At 38.2% G+C, this 21,404-nt stretch overlaps 1 protein-coding gene across 2 annotated transcripts in view; it reads right to left on the bottom strand.

Annotated features, from left to right (window-relative positions):
- Positions 1-14,730: 14,730 nt before the first annotated feature.
- Positions 14,731-21,404, bottom strand: part of LOC135107144 (uncharacterized) — a 28,210-nt gene continuing 21,536 nt past the window's right edge. For both annotated transcript variants that reach the window (XM_064016853.1, XM_064016854.1), the window contains one exon: positions 14,731-15,143. In XM_064016853.1, the coding sequence (XP_063872923.1) occupies positions 14,760-15,143 (384 nt within the window). In that variant the 3' untranslated portion in view covers positions 14,731-14,759. The remainder of the gene's footprint in view (positions 15,144-21,404) is intronic.

The raw sequence follows: 21,404 nt of genomic DNA, 5'->3' as shown, positions 1-21,404 counted from the left end.
TTTTTTAATAATATTTTTTTTTATCATATAATTGCGCAGAATTTTCCCAGAATTTTGGCATCTCGGTACCTATGAAAATGAATAACAAAAAAAAAAAAAATTGCCGTTTTTATATATATTTATTTATTTTTTCTTTACAGTGTTATTTATGGGTTTTATTTTTTTGGTTCTTAAGGAACTTAAAAACACTCATAATACATGTTTCTCGTAATGTCCTTTCGTTTTCCAAACATAGGGTTTTTGCATGTATTTTCGCGTTTTTATAGGTAGCATGATCAAAAACACTCAAATTACATGTTTTTGGTAATGTTATTCTAATTCTCCATAAAGGGTGTTTTGCATTCGTTTTAGCATTTTTGTATGTAAGGAGCTCAAAAAAACTTAAAGGCAAGTTCTTGGTAAAAGTTGGTTTCATTCCCATTTAATGTTATTGCCCTGCTTTTTAATGCTTTATTGCCTAACACGCTCAAAAACACCCAAAGTCACTTTTCTGGTAATGTCATTTCTTACCAACATAAAGATAGTTTTGCATACAATTTGGGGTTTTGGTAAATAAGAATGTGAAAAATACTCAAAATACACGCATTTTGTAAGGTTGTTATGTTTTTCATTTAAGAGTGTTATTCATGAGTACGAGCGTTTTGGTAACTAAGAAACTTCTCCATATACACGAATTTTTGTGTTTTTTGCCTTGTAATTCTTGTGAAACTATAAAACACTTATTATTCACGTTTCTCGTAATGTCCTTTTGTTTCTCAATATAGAGTGCTTTGCATCCTTTTTCGCGTTTTTTGTAGGTAACAATATTAAAAACACTCAAAATATACCATTTTGGTAATATTCTATTTCTTCATATTTGTTTGTTTGCATCCGTTTTAGCGTTTTTCTACCTAAAACACAGAAAAGACACGTTTTCAATTTTTTGTTTTGGATTCTCAAATAGAGTGACTTCCATATTATTTATCGTTTTGATGCCTAACAAGCTGAAAATCACTGAAAAGACAGGTTTCTGGTAAAGTCGTTTCATTTCCTCATATAGGTGGCTTTGCATGCACTTTAGGGTTTGGTAAATAACAGTCCGAAAAAAAAGCTAAAATTAACTTTTTTGATAATGATCTTTTATTACATAATTGTCCTGAATTTTGTCCGAATTTTGGCATCTCGGTAGCTATGAAGATGAATAAAAAAAAAAACAAAAAAAATCCTGTTTTTCTATTTATTTATTTATTTTTTCTAAATAAAAGGTGTTACTTGTGGGGTTTAGCTTTTTGGTTTTTAAGGAACTTGAAAACACTCATAATACACATTTCTCGTAATATCCTTTCCTTTCCCAAACATAAGGTTCTTTGCATGTATTTAAGCGTTTTTTATAGATAACATGATTAAAAAAAACACTCAAAATACCTGTTGTTGGTTATGTTATTTATTTCTATATAAAGTGTGTTCTGCATTCGTTTTAGCGCATATAAGGAGCTGAAAACACTTAAAGGCAAGTTCTTGGTAAACGTTGGTTTTATTCCATGTAATGTGATTGCCCTGCTTTTTAGTGCTTTATTGCCTAACACTTTAAAAAAAACATTCAAAAGACACTTTTTTGGTAATGTCATTTTTTTCCCACATAAAGCTATATTTGCATGGAATTTAGTTTTTTTTTTAACTAAGAATGTGAAATAACACTGAAAATGCACGCATTTAGTAAGGTTGTTGTGTTTTTCAATTAAGAGATTTATTCATGAGTTTCAACATTTTGGTATCAAAGAAAATTCTCCATATATATACGAGTTTTTGTGTTTTTTGCCTTGTGGATCTTGTGAAACTATAAAACACTCATTATACACATTTCTCGTAATGTCCTTTTGTTTCCCAATATAGAGTGCTTTGCATGCATTTTCGCGTTTTTTGTAGGTAACAAGTTCAAAAACACTAAAAATATACGTTTTTGGTGATGTTTTTCTATTTCTTCGTATTGGTTGGTTTGCATCTGTTTTAGCGTTTTTCTACGTAAAACAGTGAGAAGACATGTTTTCAGTAATTTTGTTTTGGATTCCCATATTGAGTGACTTCAATGGTATTTATCGTTTTGGTGCCTAACATGCTAAAAAACACTCAAAAGACAGGTTTCTTGTAAAGTCGTTTAATTTCCATATATAAGTGGCTTTGCATGCACTTCAGGGTTTCGTACATAATAGTCCGAAAAAAAAATTAAAATTAACTTTTTTTTAATGCTCTTTTTTCCATATAATTTCCCTGAATTTTGCCAGAATTTTGGCATCCTGGTACCTATAAAGATGAATAAGAAAAACAAAAATTGCTATTTTTTTGTTTATTTTTTTCTGTAAAGAGTGTTATTTGTGGGTTTTAGCTTTTTAGTACTTAAGAAACTTAAAAACACTCATAATACACGTTTCTCATAATGTCCTTTCGTTTCCCAAATATAGCGTTCTTTGCATGTATTTAAGCGCTTTTATAATTAACGATCAAAAACACTCAAAATACATGTTTTTGGTAATGTTTTTCTGTTTCTCCATAAAGGGTGTTTTGCATGCATTTTAGCGTTTCAATATGTAAGGAGCTCAAAAACACTTAAAGGCAAGTTCTTGGTAAAATTTGGTTTTATTCTCATGTAATGTGATTGCCCTGCTTTTTAGTGCTTTATTGTCTATCACGCTCAAAAACACTCAAAAGACACTCTTCTGGTAATGTCTTTTTTTTTTTTCCACGTAAAGCTAGTTTTGCATGCAATTTGGGGTTTTGGTAACTAAGAATGTGAAAAACACTAAAAATACACGTATTTGGTAAGGTTGTTCTTTATCTCAATTAAGAGTGTTATTCATGAGTTTCAGCGTTTTGGTATCTAAGAATCTCAAAAACACTCATAATTCACGTTTCTCGTAATGTCGCTCTTTTTCTTCATATAGGGTGCTTTGTATGCATTTTGGCATTTTTTTTTCACTTAATAGCTGAAAAACACTGAAAATACACGCTTTTGGTAATAAGAGCATAAGAACATAAGAAAAAAGTAAATCTGCAAGAAGGCATCAGGCCTACAGTACTTGTATGAAATATGCCGACATATTTCCACCTATCATCCCCATCCATAAATGTGTAATTTTCTCTTACTGTTCCCAAATGCCTCAGCACTAACAGCTTGATTACTACGTCCGTTCCAATCATCTACTGCTCTATTTGAGAACCAATTCCTTCCTGTCTCCTTTTTGAACATCAAGTTTTCAGGCTTGAACCCGTTTTTCTTGTTCTATCATATTTACAGATTCTAAGAATTTTCCTTATGTTCCCTTTATTATTAGCCATATATCACTAAAAGACTTCTATTAGGTCCACTCTTAACCTACGTCTCTTTAAAGAATGTAAATTTAACAGCTTGAATATCGCTTCGTAAGGAATACTCCTCATCCCCTGTATCCTTTTAGTCATTTTCCTTTGTACTGATTCTAATAGACCTTTATCCTTCCTGTGATGTGGTGACCAGAATTGGACAACATAGTCTAGATGAAGTATGACCAGCGCCAAATGTACCTTTAATATTACTTCGGGAGTTCTACTTTTAGCACTCCTGAAAATTAATCATAATACACTATTTGCTTTGTTTCTGGCCTCTTTCCATTGCTTTCTTAGACGGAGTTCAGATATAACCTTAAATCTCAAATCTTTTACTTACCCTGAACCTACCAGAACTTGGTTGTTCATTGTGTAACTACTGTGTGGGTTTCTTCTACTTACGCTAAGTGCTTTGCATTTGTTAACATTAAACTGCATTTGCCATCTGTCCGTCCATTCGTTCAACCTATTCAAATCTGCCTGCAAGGCGATGGTATGCGATTCTGACCTAATTAATCTACATATTCTCGTGTCATCCGCAAATTTACTAACTAATTCCACTATCCAAGCCATATATTACAAATATATTACATATATTACAAACAAGATCGGCCCTAATACTAATAATCCCTTTGTCACCCCACTAATTACTTGACCCCACTCCGATTTAGAGCCGTTTATTACAACACTCTGTCGCCTGATGCTTAGCCATGACTTTATCCAATCTAAACACCTCATATCTCTTTTGCGCCCTAACATTTCTCAGTACCCTCTGATGGGGTACCTTGTCAAACGCTTTACTGAAGTCCTGATATAGGATGCCAAAACTATCACCATTATCTGCCGCCTTGTAAACCTTACTGTATAAACTTACAAAGTTTCTCAGGTAAGACTCCCCATTCCAGAAGCCGTGTTGTAACTAAGTAATCAAGTTATGTTTGTCTAAATGCTATTAAATGTTCTTCGCTATTATTGACTCCATTACTTTACATTCAACAGAAGTTAAGCTGACAGGTTAGACGTTAATGTTTTATCTCCTTTCTTAATGGTAGGTACTATATTCGCCTGCCTGCAAATTACCGATACCTCACATGACTAAAGTGATTTCCTAAGGACAGAAACTAACAGATTACTTATAACCTTTTTCCTTTCCTTAAATACTGTGGAATATATTTCATCTGGTCTTGGTGACTTGAACTTTTGAACTTATCTATCTCCTGTTCCACTATCTCTTTTAGTCATGGTAATATATGTCAGTTTCTCATCCTCTTCTACTCTAAATATCTTCTCACTATTCGGCAAATCCTGCATGTTTTCCTGGGCAAAGACAATTAAAAAATACTCGCTCAAAATTTTACTAATCTCCTCTCAACAACTAATCAGGTTCCATTCTGCTGTCTTTAAGGAACTATTGTTTCTCTATTCTTCGTCTTATATGCCTGATAAAATCCCTTGAGGTCCATCTTCGCTTGGCTGGCTACCTTTAATTCATAATTATTTTTAGCTTTCCTTGTTAAACTCCTGACTTTTCTAATTCATTATATTATGGCCTTAAAACCACTTCCCCTGTCTTTAATCTCATATATACTTCTCCTTCGCCCTATGTAGTGTTTTAACCTCAGTCATCCATTTAGGATCATTCTTCTGCGATCTTTTTCTTCTGTAAGGGCTGTTCCCTAACTTTCCTGAATGTAATTTATCAACGAAATATTTATTTCGCTTCTCATAAAGGGTGTTTTGCATAGGTTTTAGCGTTTCTGTACATAAGAACCTATAAAACACGTTTTTAGTAATGTTGTTTTGTATTCCTTTATAGGGTGCTTTCCATGCTTTTTAGCATTCTGGTGTCTAACACGTTGAAAAACACTCAAAAGGCACGTTGATGATAATGTCGTTTCGTTTCCCGATAAAGGGGGCTTCCAATGCATTTTGTCTTTTGGTACTTAACAATATGAAAAAGAGTTTAAGTAAAAGTTTTCGGTTGATTTTTTTTTTTTTCCATGTGTTTTTGAGTCTTGGTACTTAAAAAAGCTCAAAATCTCTCATAATACACTTTTCTCGTAATGTCCTTTGTTTTCTCCATGTAGGATGCTTTGTGTGTAATTTGGCATTTTTGTACTTAACAAGCACAAAAACAATCAAAATACAAGTTTTTGGTAATGTTATTCTGTTTCTCCGTAAAGGTTGTTTTGCATGCGTTTCAGCGATTTCGGACGTAAGAAGGTCAAAAACACTCTAAAGATACTTTCTTGGTAATGTTATTTTATATTGCCAAATAGGGTGCTTTCAATGCTTTTTAGCATTTTGATTCCTAACACTCAAGTAAACACTCAAAAGACACGTTTCCTGTAATATAGTTTTGCTTCTTCATATATTGATCTGCATGCATTATGATGTTTTGCTACATAATGTGAAAAACGCTCAAAATAAAGGTTTTAGCTAATGTTGTTCCTTTTCTCTATATAGCGTGCTATTCATGCGTTTTAGCGTTTTGGTATTTAGGAAGCTCAAAAACACTAACAAAACTTGTTTCTCCTAATGTCTTTCTATTTCCCCATATAGGATGCTTCGTAAGTTTTTTTACGTTTTGGTACATAACAAGGTAAAAAAAAAAAACACTAAAAAACACATTTTTGGTGATGTTCTGTTTCTCCATTAAGAGATATAGGATATATTAAATTTTCATTCAGGCGGTTTAGTGTTTGGTACCTAAAAGACTCAAAACACTGATAATGCACGTTTCTCGTAATGTCCTATCGTTTCCACATACAGGGTGCTTTACATGCATTTTTAAGTTGATGTACGTAACAGACTGAAAAAGACTCAAAATACACGTTTTTGGTAAGGTTTTTCTATTTGGTAGGGTTATTCGTGTTTGTTGCACGTGGTTTAGCGTTTTGGAACGTAAAAAGTTTAAAACACTAAAAAGACATGCTTTTAGTAATGTTATTTTGCATTTCTATATAAAGTGCTTTCCATGCTATTTAGCGTTTTCGTGCCTAACACGCTAAAAAAAAACATAAAAACACATTTCTTACATTGTTGTTTAATTTTCTCGTATAGCGAGCAAACATTATGGTGTTTTGCTACCTGACAATGTGAAAAAAAAAAAAAAAACATTCAAATTACACGATTTGGGTAATGTTTTTCTCTTTCTCCATACAGTGTGCTTCTCATTTATTTTAGCGTTTTGGTACCAGAGAAGCTGAAAAAAAAAACTCATAATAGTCGTTTTTTTGTCATGTCCTTTCATTTCCTCATATAGGGTCTTTTTGGTGCTTTGGTACCTAAAAGGGTGTTTGCATGTATTTTGACAGTTTAGTTCGTAAGAACCTAAAAAAACACTCTAAAGACACGTTTTAGTAAAGTTGTTTTGTATTCCCCAATAGGGTGATTTCGTTGCTTCTTACTGATTTGGTGCCTAACACGTGCAAAAAATAACAAAAGACAAGTTTCTAGTGATTTCGTTTCGTTTCTTTATATAGGTTGCTTTACATGCATGTTGGCGTTTTGGTAATTATCAATGTAAAAAAATACACGTTTTTGGTAAGGTTGTTCTTTTTCTTCAGAGGACTATTGAAGCTTTTTACTGATTTGGTACTTAAGAAAGTAATAAAAAAATTAACATAAACGTTTCTCGTAATGTTCTTTCATTTCCATATGCAGGGTGTTTTGTTTCATGATAGGCGATTTTGTACATAATACGCTCAAAGACACTCAAAATACACGTTTTTGGTAAATGTATTATGTTTCTCTACATAGGGTATTTTCATGCGTTTTTAATGTCATTTCATATATCTATTTCTCCATATAGGGTGTTATTCATGCATTTTACCCTTTTGATACTAAGAAGGTCAAAAACACTCATAATACACGTTTCTCGTAATTACTTCATTTTTCCCATATAGGGTATTTTCGATTCATTTAGGCGGTTTTTACGTAACAATCTTACAAAACACTCAAAATACTTGTTTTTGGTCATTTTATTGTTTCTCCATAAAGGATGTTTTCTATGTTTTTTTTTTTTTTTATCGTTTTGGTACGTAGGACACTCAAAAGAAACGTTTTCTTAATGTTGTTTTGTATTCCCATATAAGATGATTTGTATGCTTTTTAGCATTTTTGTGCCTAACACGATGAAGAACACATTTAAGATACGTTTCTGAAATCTCGTTTCCTTTCCCCAAATAGGGGGCTTTACATGCATTATGGCGTTTTGATTCATAACAATGTGAAAACACTAAAAATTTACGTTTTTGGTAATGTTATTTCATATAGAGTGTTATTCATGCATTTTAGCGACTTCGTACCAAATATGTAAAAAAAAAAAAAAAACACCAATAGTACACATTTTAGTAACGTCTTTTTATTTTCCCATTTAAGATATTATATATGCATTTTGGCGTTTTTCTACTTAACTAACTCAGAAACACTCGAAGTATTTGTTTTTGATATTATTTCTCCATGTTTTTTTTTCATGCGATTTAGCGTTTCGGTACGTAAGAAAGTCAAAAATAATGAAAACACACGTTTATGGTAAAGTTGTTTTGTTTTCCTTTATAGGGTGCTTTCCATGCTTTTTAGCGTTTTGGTGCCTAGCACGCCAATAAACATTCAAAAGGCACTTTTCTGGAAATCGCGTTTCATTTCCTCATATAGGGTACAAAAACATGTATTAGTAGTGTTTTCGAAAATGCCAAAGTGCATGCAATGTAAGCTATACTGGAGAAACAAACAAAAACGTGTCTTTTGAATGTTTTCAGCTGTTTACGTACCAAAACACTAAAATGCATGGAAAAGAAACTTCAACAGAACATTACCAAAAACGTTTATTTTGAGTGTTTTTCACAATTTTATGTACCAAAACGTCAAAATGACTCCAGAGCACCATCTATGGGAAAATGAAACGACATTTCCAGAAACATGTCTCTTGAGTGTTGATGAACGTGGTAGGTACCAAAGTTATAAAAAGCAAGGAAAGCTACCTATATGAAAAAAAGAAGAAAACCAGAAATTTATCTTTTGGGTATTTTCAGCTACTTACGTACCATAACGCTGAGATGTATGCAAAACACCCTTTATTACCATAAACAATTTTTTTTTTCTTTTTACATACAAAATTTCCTCTTCTTCAATGACACTCAACTGTCCCCCTCTTTTACTCTGAACATCCTCGGTTTGTCCTTTACTTATAATCTAAACTGGAAACTTCACATCTCATCTCTAGCTAAAACACCTTCTATGAAGTTAGGTGTTCTGAGACGTCTCCGCCAGTTTTTCTCACCCCCCCCCAGCTGCTAACTCTGTACAAGGGCCTTACCCGTCCATGTATGGAGTATGCTTCACATGTCTGGGGGGGTTCCACTCATACTGCTCTTCTAGACAGGGTGGAATCAAAAGGTTTTCGTCTCATCAACTCCTCTCCTCTAACTGACTGTCTTCAGCCCCTCTCTCACCGACGCAATGTTGCATATCTAGCTGTCTTCTACCGCTATTTTCATGCAAACTGCTCTTCTGATCTTGCTAACTGCTTGCCTCTCCTCCTTCCGCGGCCTCGCTGCACAAGACTTTTTTCTTTCTCTCACCCCTATTCTGTCCACCTCTCTAACGCAAGAGTTAACCAGTATTCTCAATCTTTCATCCCTTTCTCTGGTAAACTCTGGAACTCCCTGCCTGCTTCTGTATTTCCCCCTTCCTGTGACTTGAATTCCTTCAAGAGGGAGGTTTCAAGACACTTATCCACCAATTTTTTACCACTGCTTGACCCTTTTATGGGACTGGCATTTCAGTGGGCATTTTTTTATTAGATTTTTGTTGCCCTTGGCTAGTATCCTTCCTACATAAAAAAAAAAGAAACATAACTGCATGCAAAATACTTTGCAAGGGGAAACGAAAAGACATTAGAAGAAACTTTTATTATGAGTGTTTTTTTTTTTATTTCTAAGGTACCAAGACCTATTTGACACATTGAAGACCACTCTATATGGAGAAAAGAACAAGATTACAAAAATGTGCTTTTTGAGTGTTTTTTTCACATTGTTAGGTAAGAAAACACTCTATAAAGAGTGTTATTTGTGGGTTTTAGCTTTTTCATACATAACGAACTTGAAAAAAACTCATAATACACGTTTCTCGTAACATCCTTTTGATTTTCCAAACAAAGGGTTTTTTGCATGTATTTAGGCGTTTTTATAGTTAACATGATCAAAAACACTCAAAATACATGTTTCTGGTAATGTTATTCTGTTTCTCCATAAAGGGTGTTTTTGCATGCGTTTTAGCGTTTTGGTATGTATGAAGCTCAAAAACACGTAAAGGCAGGTTCTTGGTAAAACTTGGTTTTATTCCAATATAATGTGATTGCCCTCCTTTTTAGTGCTTTATTGCCTATCACGCTCAAAAACACTCAAAAGACACTTTTCTGGTAATGTCATTTTTTTTCCCACATAAAGCTAGTTTCGCATGCAATTTTTGGTTTTGGTAACTAAGAATATGAAAACCACTCAAAATACATGCATTTGGTAAGGTTGTTCTGTATTCTCAATTAAGAGTGTTATTTCTGAGTTTCAGCATTTTGGTATCTAAGAAACTTCTCCATATACACCGAGTTGTTGCGATTTTTGCCTTGTGGCTGATGTGAAACTATAAAACACTCATACACGTTTCTTGTAATGTCCTTTTGTATCCCAACATAGAGTGCTTTCCATACATTTTCGCGTTTTTTGAAGGTAAGAAGCTCAAAAACACTCAAAATATACCTTTTTGGTAATGTTATTCTATTTCTCCATATTCGTTGGTTTGCATCCGTTTTAGCGTTTTTCTACGTAAAACACTGAAAAGACACTTTTTCAGTAATTTTGTGATGGATTCCCACAGTTGAGTGACTTAAATAATATTTATCGTTTTGGTGCCTAACATGCTGAAAAAAAACACAAAAGACAGGTTTCTGGTAAGGTCGTTTAATTTTCCCGTATAGGTGGCTTTACATGCACTTAAGGGTTTGGTACATAATAGTCCAAAAAAAAAAGCTAAAATTAACTTTTTTCATAATGTTCTTTTTTCACATAATTTCCCTGAATTTTGGCATAAATTTTGGCATCTCGGTACCTATGAAGATGAATAAAAAAAAAATCCTATTTTTTTTTTATTTATTTATGGATTTTTTTTCTCTATAAAGAGTGTTATTTGTGGGTTTTAGCTTTTTGGTACTCATAATACACGTTTCTCGAAATGTTCTTTCGTTTCCCAAACATAAGATTCTTTGCATGTATTTAAGCGTTTTTATAGGTAACGTGATCAAAAACACTCAAAATACATGTTTTTGTTAATGTTATTCTGTTTCTGAATAAAGGGTGTTTTGCATGCGTTTTAGCGTTTTGGTATATAAGGAGCTCAAAAACACTTTGAAAAAACACTTTGTAAAAGTTAGTTTTATTCCCATGTAATGTGATTGCCCTGCTTTTTAGTGCTTTATTGCCTATCAGGCTAAAAAAAAAAAAAACACTTAAAAGACACTTTTTTGGTAATGTCATTTTCCTTCCCACATAAAGCTACTTTCACATGCAATTTGGGGTTTTGGTAACTAAGAATGTGAAAAACACTCAAAATACACGCATTTGGTAAGGTTGTTCTGTTTCTCAATTAAGAGTGTTATTCAGGAGTTTCAGCATTTTGGTATTTAAGAAACTTCTCCATATATGTGAGTTTTTGCTTTTTTTGCCTTGTGATTCTTGAGAATCTATAAAACACTCATTATACACGTTTTTCGTAATGTCCTTTTGTTAACCAATAGAGAGAGCTTTGCATCCATTTTCGCGTTTTTTGTAATTAAAAAGCTCAAAAAACACAAAAAATTATACCTTTTTGGTAATCATATTCTGTTTCTTCATATTGGTTGGTTTGCATCCGTTTTAGCGTTTTTCTATGTAAAACACGAAAAGACACGTTTAAAGTAATTTTGTTTTGGATTCCCACATAGAATGACTTCAATATTATTTTATTGTTTTGGTGACTAACATGCTGAAAAACACTAGAAACACAGGTTTCTCGTAAAGTCGTTTAATTTCCCCATATAGTTGGCTTTGCATGCACTTCATGGTTTGGTACATAACAGTCCGAAAAAAAAGCTAAAATTAACTTTTTTGATAATGTTCTTTTTACACATAATTTCCCTGAATTTTGACAGAATTTTGGCATCTCAGTACCTATGAAGAAGAATAAAAAAAAAAAAATCCTATTATGCTGAAAAACACTAGAAACACAGGTTTCTCGTAAAGTCGTTTAATTTCCCCATATAGTTGGCTTTGCATGCACTTCATGGTTTGGTACATAACAGTCCGAAAAAAAAGCTAAAATTAACTTTTTTGATAATGTTCTTTTTACACATAATTTCCCTGAATTTTGCCAGAATTTTGGCATCTCAGTACCTATGAAGAAGAATAAAAAAAAAAAATCCTATTTTTTAATTTTTTTTTTTTTTCTCTATAAAGAGGTTTTAGCTTTTTTGGTACTTATGGAACTTAAAAACACGCATAATACAAGTTTCTTGTAATGTCCTTTCATTTCCCAGACATAGGGTTCTTTGCATGTATTTAAGCGTTTTTAGAGGTAACATGATCAAAAACACTCGAAATACATGGTAATGTTAATCTGTTTCTAAATAAAGGGTGTTTTGCATGTGTTTTAGCGTTTTGGTATATAAGGAGTTAAAAAACACTTAAAGACAAGTTCTTGGTAAAAGTTAGTTTTATTCCCATGTAATGTGATTGCCCTCCTTTTTAGTGCTTTATTGCCTAACTCTCAAAAACCATCAAAAGACACTTTTCTGGTAATATCATTTTTTTTTCCACATAAAGCTAGTTTTGTATGCAATTTGGGGTTCTAGTAACTAAGAATGTGAAACACACTCAAAATACACGCATTTAGTAATGTTATTCTGTTTCTTAATTAAGAGTGTTATTCAGGAGTTTCAGCATTTTGGTATGTAAGAAACTTCTCCATATACACTAGTTTTTGCATTTTTTTGCCTCGTGGTTCTTGTGAAACTATAAAATACTCATTATACATGTTTCTTGTAATGTCTTTTTGTTTCCCAATATAGAGTGCTTTGCATCCATTTTCGCGTTTTTTTTTATGGTTACATGCTCAAAAACACTTAAAATATACCTTTTTGGTAATGTTATTCTATTTCTTCGTATTGGTCTGTTTGCATCCGTTTTAGCATTTTTTACGTAAAACACTGAAAAGACACGTTTTCAGTAATTTTGTTTTGGAGTGACTTCCATAATTTTTATCGTTTTGGTGTCTAACATGCTGGAAAACACTCAAAAGACAGTTTTTTTTATAAAGTCATTTAATTTCCCCATATAGATGATGACTTTGCATACACCTTAGGGTTTGGTACATAACAGTCCGAAAAAAAAAGCTAAAATTAACTTTTCGATAATGTTCTTTTATCCACATAATTTCCCTGAATTTTAACAGAATTTTGGCATCTCGGTGAAGATGAATAACAAAAAAAAAAAAATATTATTTTCATTTATTTAATTAATTAATTAATTATTTTTTTATTTTCTTTTTTCTTTATAAAGAGTGTTATTTGTGGGTTTTAGCTTTTTGGTATTTAAGTAACTTAAAAACACTTATAATACACGTTTCTCGTAATGTCCTTTCGTTTCCCAAACATAGGATTCTTTGCATGTATTTAAGCGTTTTTATAGGTAACATGATCAAAAACACTCCAAATACATGTTTTTTTGTAATGTTATTGTGTTTCTCCATAAAAGATTTTTTGCATTCGTTTTAGCGTTTTGGTATGTAAGGAGCTCAAAAATATTTAACGGCAAGTTCTTGGTAAAAGTTTGTTTTATTCACATGTAATGTGATGGCCCTTCTTTTAAGTACTTTATTGCCTAACACGTTCATAAACACTCAAAAGACATTTTCTGGGAATATAATTTTTTCCCCACATAAACCTAGTTTCGCATGCAATTTCGTGTTTTGGTAACAAAGAATGTGAAAAACACTCAAAATACACGCATTTGGTAAGGTTGTTCTGTATCTCAATCAAGAGTGTTATTCATGAGTTTCAGCATTTTGGTATCTAAGAAACTTTTGCCTTGTGGTTGTTGTGAAACTATAAAACACTCATTATACAGGTTTCTCGTAATGTCCATTTTGTTTCCTAATATAGAGTGCTTTCCATCCATTTTCGCGTTTTTTGTATGTAACAGGCTCAAAAACACTCAAAATATACATTTTTGTGAGAGAAACAAGGTGACCACTTCTTATTCATTTCTCTGCCTTGCCAGTTAGGTTAGGTGACTTTAGTTAGGTTAGGTTAAGTTAGTTTAGTTTGGTTAGTGTGGTTAGGTTTGGTTGTTAGGTTTAGTTAGGTTAGGTTAGGTAGTTTAGTTAGGTTGAATTAGTTTGGATAGGTTTTATTTGGCTAGGTTAGGTTAATTTAGTTAGGTTATGTTAGTTAGGTTAAGTTAGGTTAGGTTAACTTAGTTTGGTTAGGTTAAGTTAGTCTTGGTTAGGTTAGGTTAAGTTAAGTTTGGTTAGGTTAGGTTAGCTACTTTAGTTAGGTTAAGTTAGCTAGTTTGGTTAGGCCTGTAAGGTGGAGGTTGAGCGGAATGATGTCGCTTTCCTCCGGAGTGGTGAATCTGCTCCACCCGGATCCTCGATGCTGGATCCACTTGTTGCGGTGGATTGTTACCCTCTAATTTAATTCATTCCCATCACCACTAACCTTGCTGTTGGAATGACAGTTCCCACAAACACTCGATTTAAATTCAAATTACTCGTATGTTGAAAGGCCGGGGGCAAATGTGACATTTTTTTTTTTTCCTTTACCTCAGTTAAATTGTCTGTGTGCATGATTTGGTTAGCCTTAGATGTTAATGAGTTAGGTATTCTGTACACAGCATTAATACTGTGATAACATTTTGAACAGTAAGTATTCTGTACACAGCATTAATACTGTGATAACATTTTGAACAGTAAGTATTCTGTACACAGCATTAATACTGTGATAACATTTTGAACAGTAAGTATTCTGCACACAGCATTAATACTGTGATAACATTTTGAACAGTAAGTATTCTGTACACAGCATTAATACTGTGATAACATTTTGAACAAGTATACCGGGGAAAAACTGTGTTTGTGTCCTTCATGACCCAGTGAAGTGTGGGTGGGTGACCCAACTTTGGGCTGTGACCCAAGGGTTAAGAACCACTGACCCAAGGTGATGCACTCTTCCAGGCACTTGCTGTGAGAGAGAGGGGAGACCTGTGCACCGCTGTGCTGCACTGTGCTTGGATGTCCCTGGTTCACTCCTGAGGCTGTACCATTCTTGCCCCTATTGTGAGTATGTCTCTGTGTGTGTGTGTGTGTGTGTGTGTGTGTGTAGTTGACAATTACTGAAGGGTTTGTGACTTGACCCGTCCCACAAGTGACAAAGACGGCATCACATTGGTCAGTGCTTGCAGAAATGGCTCTTTCTGAGACGTGGGTACAGTTTGTAATGGCCGCCACTCTTCCCTGCTCCATAGACCAGGCCAGCATCCAGGCCGCCGCCTTGCCTGGCACTGACGGCTGTCTGGCCTCCCCGAGGGTCCCTGCAGGACTGGAAGCGGCGTGTGCTGGCGGGAGTGGTGCTGCGGTGGAGGTCGTGAGGCCGGGCAGCAGCATGAGCGGCCGGCAGCGGCGTCAACAGCAGCAGCAGCAGCAGCAGCAGCAGCCAGCCTCAGGTGTGGGGAGGCACAGGCGTGGTGGCAAGAATCATCTGGAGGCAGGCAGCTCTGTCCACAGAGGAGAGAGAGCAAGTTTGAGTGCCAGCAGTGTGACAACACTTTTGTATCCAGACAAGGCCTTAAGTACCACATCCTGACACACAGTGGTGTTAGAAATTATGAGTGTGGTGAGTGTGGCAGGAAATTTACCCAAAAGAGTCACCTCACCACACATACCCTGACACACAGTGGTGTTAGAAATTATGAGTGTGATGAGTGTGGGAAGAAATTTATCAGAAAGTCTACCCTCACCAGACACATCCTGACACACAGTGGTGTCAGAAATTATGAGTGTGATGAGTGTGGGGAGAAATTTACCAAAAAGTCTAACCTCACCAGACACACCCTGACACACAGTGGTGTTAGAAATTATGAGTGTGATGAGTGTGGGAAGAAATTTACCCGCAAGTCTCACCTCACCAGACACACCCTGACACACAGTGGTGTTAGAAATTATGAGTGTGATGAGTGTGGGAAGAAATTTACCCGCAAGTCTCACCTCAACACACACACCCTGACACACAGTGGTGTTAGAAATTATGAGTGTGATGAGTGTGGGAAGAAATTTATCAGAAAGTCTAGCCTCACCAGACACACCCTGACACACAGTGGTGTTCGAAATTATGAGTATGATGAGTGTGGGAAGAAATTTATCTGCAAGTCTTACCTCACCACACACACCCTGACACACAGTGGTGTTAGAAAATTATGAGTGTGGTGAGTGTGGGAAGAAATTTACCCGCAAGTCTCACCTCACCAGACACACCCTGACACACAGTGGTGTTAGAAATTATGAGTGTGATGAGTGTGGGAAGAAATTTATCAGAAAGTCTACCCTCACCAGACACACCCTGACACAGTGGTGTCAGAAATTATGAGTGTGATGAGTGTGGGGAGAAATTTACCAAAAAGTCTAACCTCACCAGACACACCCTGACACACAGTGGTGTTAAAAATTATGAGTGTGATGAGTGTGGGAAGAAATTTACCCACAAGTCTAACCTCACCACATACACCCTGACACACAGTGGTGTTAGAAATTATGAGTGTGATGAGTGTGGGAAGAAATTTACCCACAAGTCTTCCCTCAAGACACACCCTGACACACAGTGGTGTTAAAAATTATGAGTGTGATGAGTGTGGGAAGAAATTTACCCACAAATCTTCCCTCACCACACACCCTGACACACAGTGGTGTTAGAGAAATTATGAGTGTGATGAGTGTGATGAGTGTGGGAAGAAATTTACCCACAAGTCTTACCTCACCACACACACCCTGACACACAGTGGTGTTAAAAATTATGAGTGTGATGAGTGTGGGAAGAAATTTACCCACAAGTCTTCCCTTAACACACACACCCTGACACACAGTGGTGTTAAAAATTATGAGTGTGATGAGTGTGGGAAGAAATTTACCACCATTTCTCATCTCAATCAACACGCCTTCAGACACACTGGGGTGAGGGAGTTCGAGTGTGATGTTTGTGGCAAGTGTTTCAAGACAAAGGGTGAGATTGCCAAGCACGTGAAGATCCACTTCTGAGGTGGTGGTGTGTGGACACATGGGGCCACACCTGTACCTGTGGTGGTGGTGTTGGTGGTGGTTGCCGTGCCTGTGAGGGAGTCATGGCCCCAGCAGTTTTGTGTGGTGGTGGTGGTGGTGGTGGTGTGGTGGTGGTGTGGGGGAGTCATGGCCCCAGCAGTTTTGTGTGGTGGTGGTGGTGGTGTGGGGGAGTCATGGCCCCAGCATTTGTTTTGTTGGCAGTGCAGGTGTGACTTTCAATAAATGTGTGTGTGCAGTAAACCTTTGTTTGTGTATTCACCAGGTGTAGTATACAGGGCCTCAGGTACAGGAATATATTGTAGTGAGGCAGCCCCTCTCTCTCCTTGCCTCAAGTGTTTGTGTATTCACCAGGTGTAGTATACAGGGCCTCAGCTACAGGAATATATTGTAGTGAGGCAGCCCCTCTCTCTCCTTGCCTCAAGTGTTTGTGTATTCACCAGGTGTAGTATACAGGGCCTCAGCTACAGGAATATATTGTAGTGAGGCAGCCCCTCTCTCTCCTTGCCTCAAGTGTTTGTGTATTCACCAAGTGTAGTATACAGGGCCTCAGCTACAGGAATATATTGTAGTGAGGCAGCCCCTCTCTCTCCTTGCCTCAAGTGTTGTGTTTCCGTTTCTTTTTGTCACCCTTCACACATTAGGTTAGGTTAAGTCTGGCACCTTCTTTGCCCCTCTCTCTCTCTCTCTCTCTCTCTCTCTCTCTCTCTCTCTCTCTCTCTCTCTCTCTCTCTCTCTCTCTCTACAGGTGAGGGAGCACACAAGTGTAGCAGCTAACAGTTTCTGTGTAATTGTCGTGATGGTGACTTTCCTCCTCATATTCTCGTCCAGGAAGGGAAAGGCTGCCCTCGTGTTCCTCACCATCCTGTTGTGTCACCAACCGTGTTGTCTGTGTGCTTGTTTGGTGATGACTGGCCCTGCATCACTGTGCCCTCGTCTTTGCTCCTTCACTGCTGCCAGCTGTGCCCGTGGTCATGATGACGGTGGTGATGGTGATGATGATGGCGAGCGAGACATTCAAAGGAGGGCGTTCACGTGCGTGGTGGTGAGCAGGTGATGATTGGAGAGGCACAGAACGTTCAGGATGGAGGAGGAGGAGGAGCAGGAGTCTTTGTGTATAGGAAGGAGAGGAATGTAAGAGGAGAAAAGATAGATGTAGGCAGCTCTGTCATGAGAGAAGGCGGCAGAGTGCACAGGCCACCCTGGAATGTCGTGAAAGGCTTGCGGTGGTCGTGGTGTGCGTGAAGGGGGAGGGTGAGAGGGCAGGCAGAGACAACACCAAGAGTTAACCAGTGTTCTCATTCATTCTTCCCTTTCTCAGGTAAACGCTGGGACTCCCTGCCTGCTTCTGCATTTCCTCCTTCCAATGGCTTCAAGTCTTTCAACGAGGGGGAGGCTCAAGACATTGTTTTATTTATCTATTTTTATTATTCTCATTTCATTTGGCTCCTCTACAGGAACTGGCATTAAGTTGGCTTTTTATTCAAATTTTTTGTTGTCCTTTTCTAACAGCCCTCTTACATAAAAGAAAATAACTAAATAATAACAAGAAAAGCCAGTGTCTCTGGGTGGCGAAACCACTCAGCCTGGAGAGAATGTGCATGGCGTGCCAGGTGTACCAATGGAAGGAGTATTGAGGCAGTGAAGGAGTCCCTGGAGACAATGTGCATGGCGTGCCAGCTGTAGCAATGGAAGGAGTATTGAGGCAGTGATGGAGTCCCTGGAGAGAATGCATGGCATGCCAGCTGTAGCAATGGAAGGAGTATTGAGGCAGTGAAGGAGTCCCTGGAGAGAATGCATGGCATGCCAGCTGTAGCAATGGAAGGAGTATTGAGGCAGTGAAGGAGTCCCTGGAGACAATGTGCATGGCATGCCAGCTGTAGCAATGGAAGGAGTATTGAGGCAATGAAGGAGACCCTGGAGACAATGTGCATGGCGTGCCAGCTGTAGCAATGGAAGGAGTATTGAGGCAGTGAAGGAGTCCCTGGAGAGAATGCATGGGGTGCCAGGTGTACCAATGGAAGGAGTATTGAGGCAGTGAAGGAGTCCCTGGAGACAATGTGCATGGCGTGCCAGGTGTAGCAATGGAAGGAGTATTGAGGCAGTGAAGGAGTCCCTGGAGAGAATGCATGGGGTGCCAGGTGTACCAATGGAAAGAGTATTGAGGCAGTGAAGGAGTCCCTGGAGACAATGTGCATGGCGTGCCAGGTGTAGCAATGGAAGGAGTATTGAGGCAGTGAAGGAGTCCCTGGAGAGAATGCATGGGGTGCCAGGTGTACCAATGGAAGGAGTATTGAGGTAGTGAAGGAGTCCCCGTAGAGAATGCATGGCATGCCAGGTGTAGCAATGGAAGGAGTATTGAGGCAGTGAAGGAGTACCTGGAGAGAATGCATGGCGTGCCAGGTGTATTGACAATTAATATGAAGGATAACGTTAAGTTTGTGTTTGCCTTTTTGTTTTTCCCAGCAGGAGTTGTCGCTACAAAGGCTGACTCAGGAGCAAAGCGAGCCGCCTATAGCGCCAAGCTCAAGCTCAAGATGTCAACACGACACTAGTGGAGTGGGTGTGAGGTGTGTACAAGTGGCTTTGCCTTGCTCTCTGAGTTTTCTCTGAGTTTTGTGGTTTATTTTTCTTGCCTGTGTGCTGAAATACCCTGAAAATGGTGATGAGTGCGTGTGGTTCATGCGAAGAGAGTGTGGCGAACAGGCAAAGGGCTGTGGCATGCGAGAGATGCATGGCCTGGTTCCATGTAGCCTGTGTGGGCATGAGGGAGGCCAACATGAAGGCGCTGGGGTTCGAGCTTCTGGTGTTCCTCTGCAGGGAATGCCTGAGCAAGAGCCTCAATGAATGGAGGAACCAGGATGAAGAAAAAGAAGAGAGAGTGGAGCAGAGCACCCAGACAGAAAACCTGGTAAAAGAGGCAGAAGCACAGACGACGAAGACTGAAGAAAGAAAAGACCAGCAAGAAGTGGTGGAAGTGGCCAGAACAGACAGACGTCCAAGGAAGAAGAGAATGGTAGTCAAGAAAGCCCCAGTACGTGTCATTGGAGACAGCATGGTAAGGAAGACTCCCGACTTTGTGAGAAGGGAAATTGAGTGCACCAGCATGGGAGGTGCTAAGATCCAAGACGTCAAGAGGAAAGTCAAGGAAGAAGTGCAAGAAATGGAAGAGAGAAGCCTGCTAGTTGTCCAAGGAGGAGGCAACAACTTAGTAGAGGCAAGTGCTGAAGACACAGTAAAGGAAGTGATAGAAGCAGTGAGGGCAGCAGAAGAGAAGAAGATGTGTGTGGCTGTGGTGGGGGTCCTGCGGCGCCCACGGGAAGGAGTGCAGTATGAGAAGGTTAGAAGAGAAACGAACCGCAAGATATGCATGGAACTCATGAAGGTCAAGATGGAATGGATGGCAGAGAAGAAGGGCAACGTGAGCTTCCTGGACATGGATGGGATCCTTGACCAGGACAAATTCTTCGGGAGAGACGGGGTCCACCTCAACCACAACGGGAATGAGAGGCTAGGACGTCGACTGGCTGAGTGGATGAGGGCGAGGCAGGTGTGTTGTGTGGACGACGCATGACGAGGAGGACCCACTGATGTCAGCAAACATGAAAGAAAAGAGACTAACCAGGGAAGTAAATGTGTGAAGATTGGCTGTATGAATGTGAGAGGATGGGGTGTGGGCAAGTTTGAGGATGTATGCAAGGAGCTCAGGGAGTGGAGGTTCGACTTAGTCGGGCTCACTGAGACTCACCTGAGAGATGATGTACGAATGGAGGGATGCGAGTATGTTATGATTGGAAAGGGGCGTAAGGCACAGGAAACACTGGGAGGAGGCGTAGCCCTACTCTACAAGAAAGAAAGAGGACTGAAAGTAGAGGAGATTGATGTGGGGGAGTGTACAAGTAGTGAGGATGTGCTTGCAGTAAGAGTGGAATGCATGGATGGTCGTGGCAGACCAGAGAAGGTGGTACTGGTGGTAGCGTATATGACTGTCATGGGTGAAAGAGCAGAGAGGGAAAATAGGAGGAAGTATGACATACTTAAGAAAGTTGTGAGAGAGCATGGAGAGGAGAGAGTGCTAATTATGGGTGACATGAATGCACATGTGGGAATACTGGGGGAACAGGTGAACAGGAATGGTGAAATGCTTGGAGAGTTTGTTGATGAACTGGAGCTGGAAAATCTGAACGTTACTTTGGCTGAGGGGCATGTGACTTGGAGTACAAGAGAACAGGAATCGGCAATTGACTACATGTTGGTGAATGGAAGAATGCGTGAAATTGTGTCGCACATGTGGATAGATGAGGATGGTTTGGTTGATATTGTGTCCGATCACAACATGCTGGTTGTGGAGTGCTTGATGCAGGGTGGGAATGAAGTGAAAGTGGCAAGTGAGAGAAAGAAGTGGAGACTGAGAGATGTAGGGTGGGAGAACTTTCAGGTTGATCTGAGTGAGAGAAGCTGGGACGACGAAAGTGTGCATGACGTGGAGCATCTGAATGAGAAACTGGTTGAGGACGTGAGGGGTGCTGCTGAGAACCAGATAGGGTTTGTGAGAGTAGGTAGAAGAAAGAATGTATGTAAACCATGGTGGAATGATGAAATCAGAGTGGCTAGGAAGGAGCGAAAGAGAATGAGTAGACAGTGTAGATGGCTGAGGAAAAAGAGGCATGAAAGCGATGAGGCAGAGAATGAGTATCTGAATGCATGGG

This window comes from Scylla paramamosain, chromosome 14 (assembly GCF_035594125.1).
Source record: "Scylla paramamosain isolate STU-SP2022 chromosome 14, ASM3559412v1, whole genome shotgun sequence".
NCBI lineage: Eukaryota > Metazoa > Arthropoda > Malacostraca > Decapoda > Portunidae > Scylla > Scylla paramamosain.
This window is presented reverse-complemented; position numbering and strand designations above follow the sequence as displayed.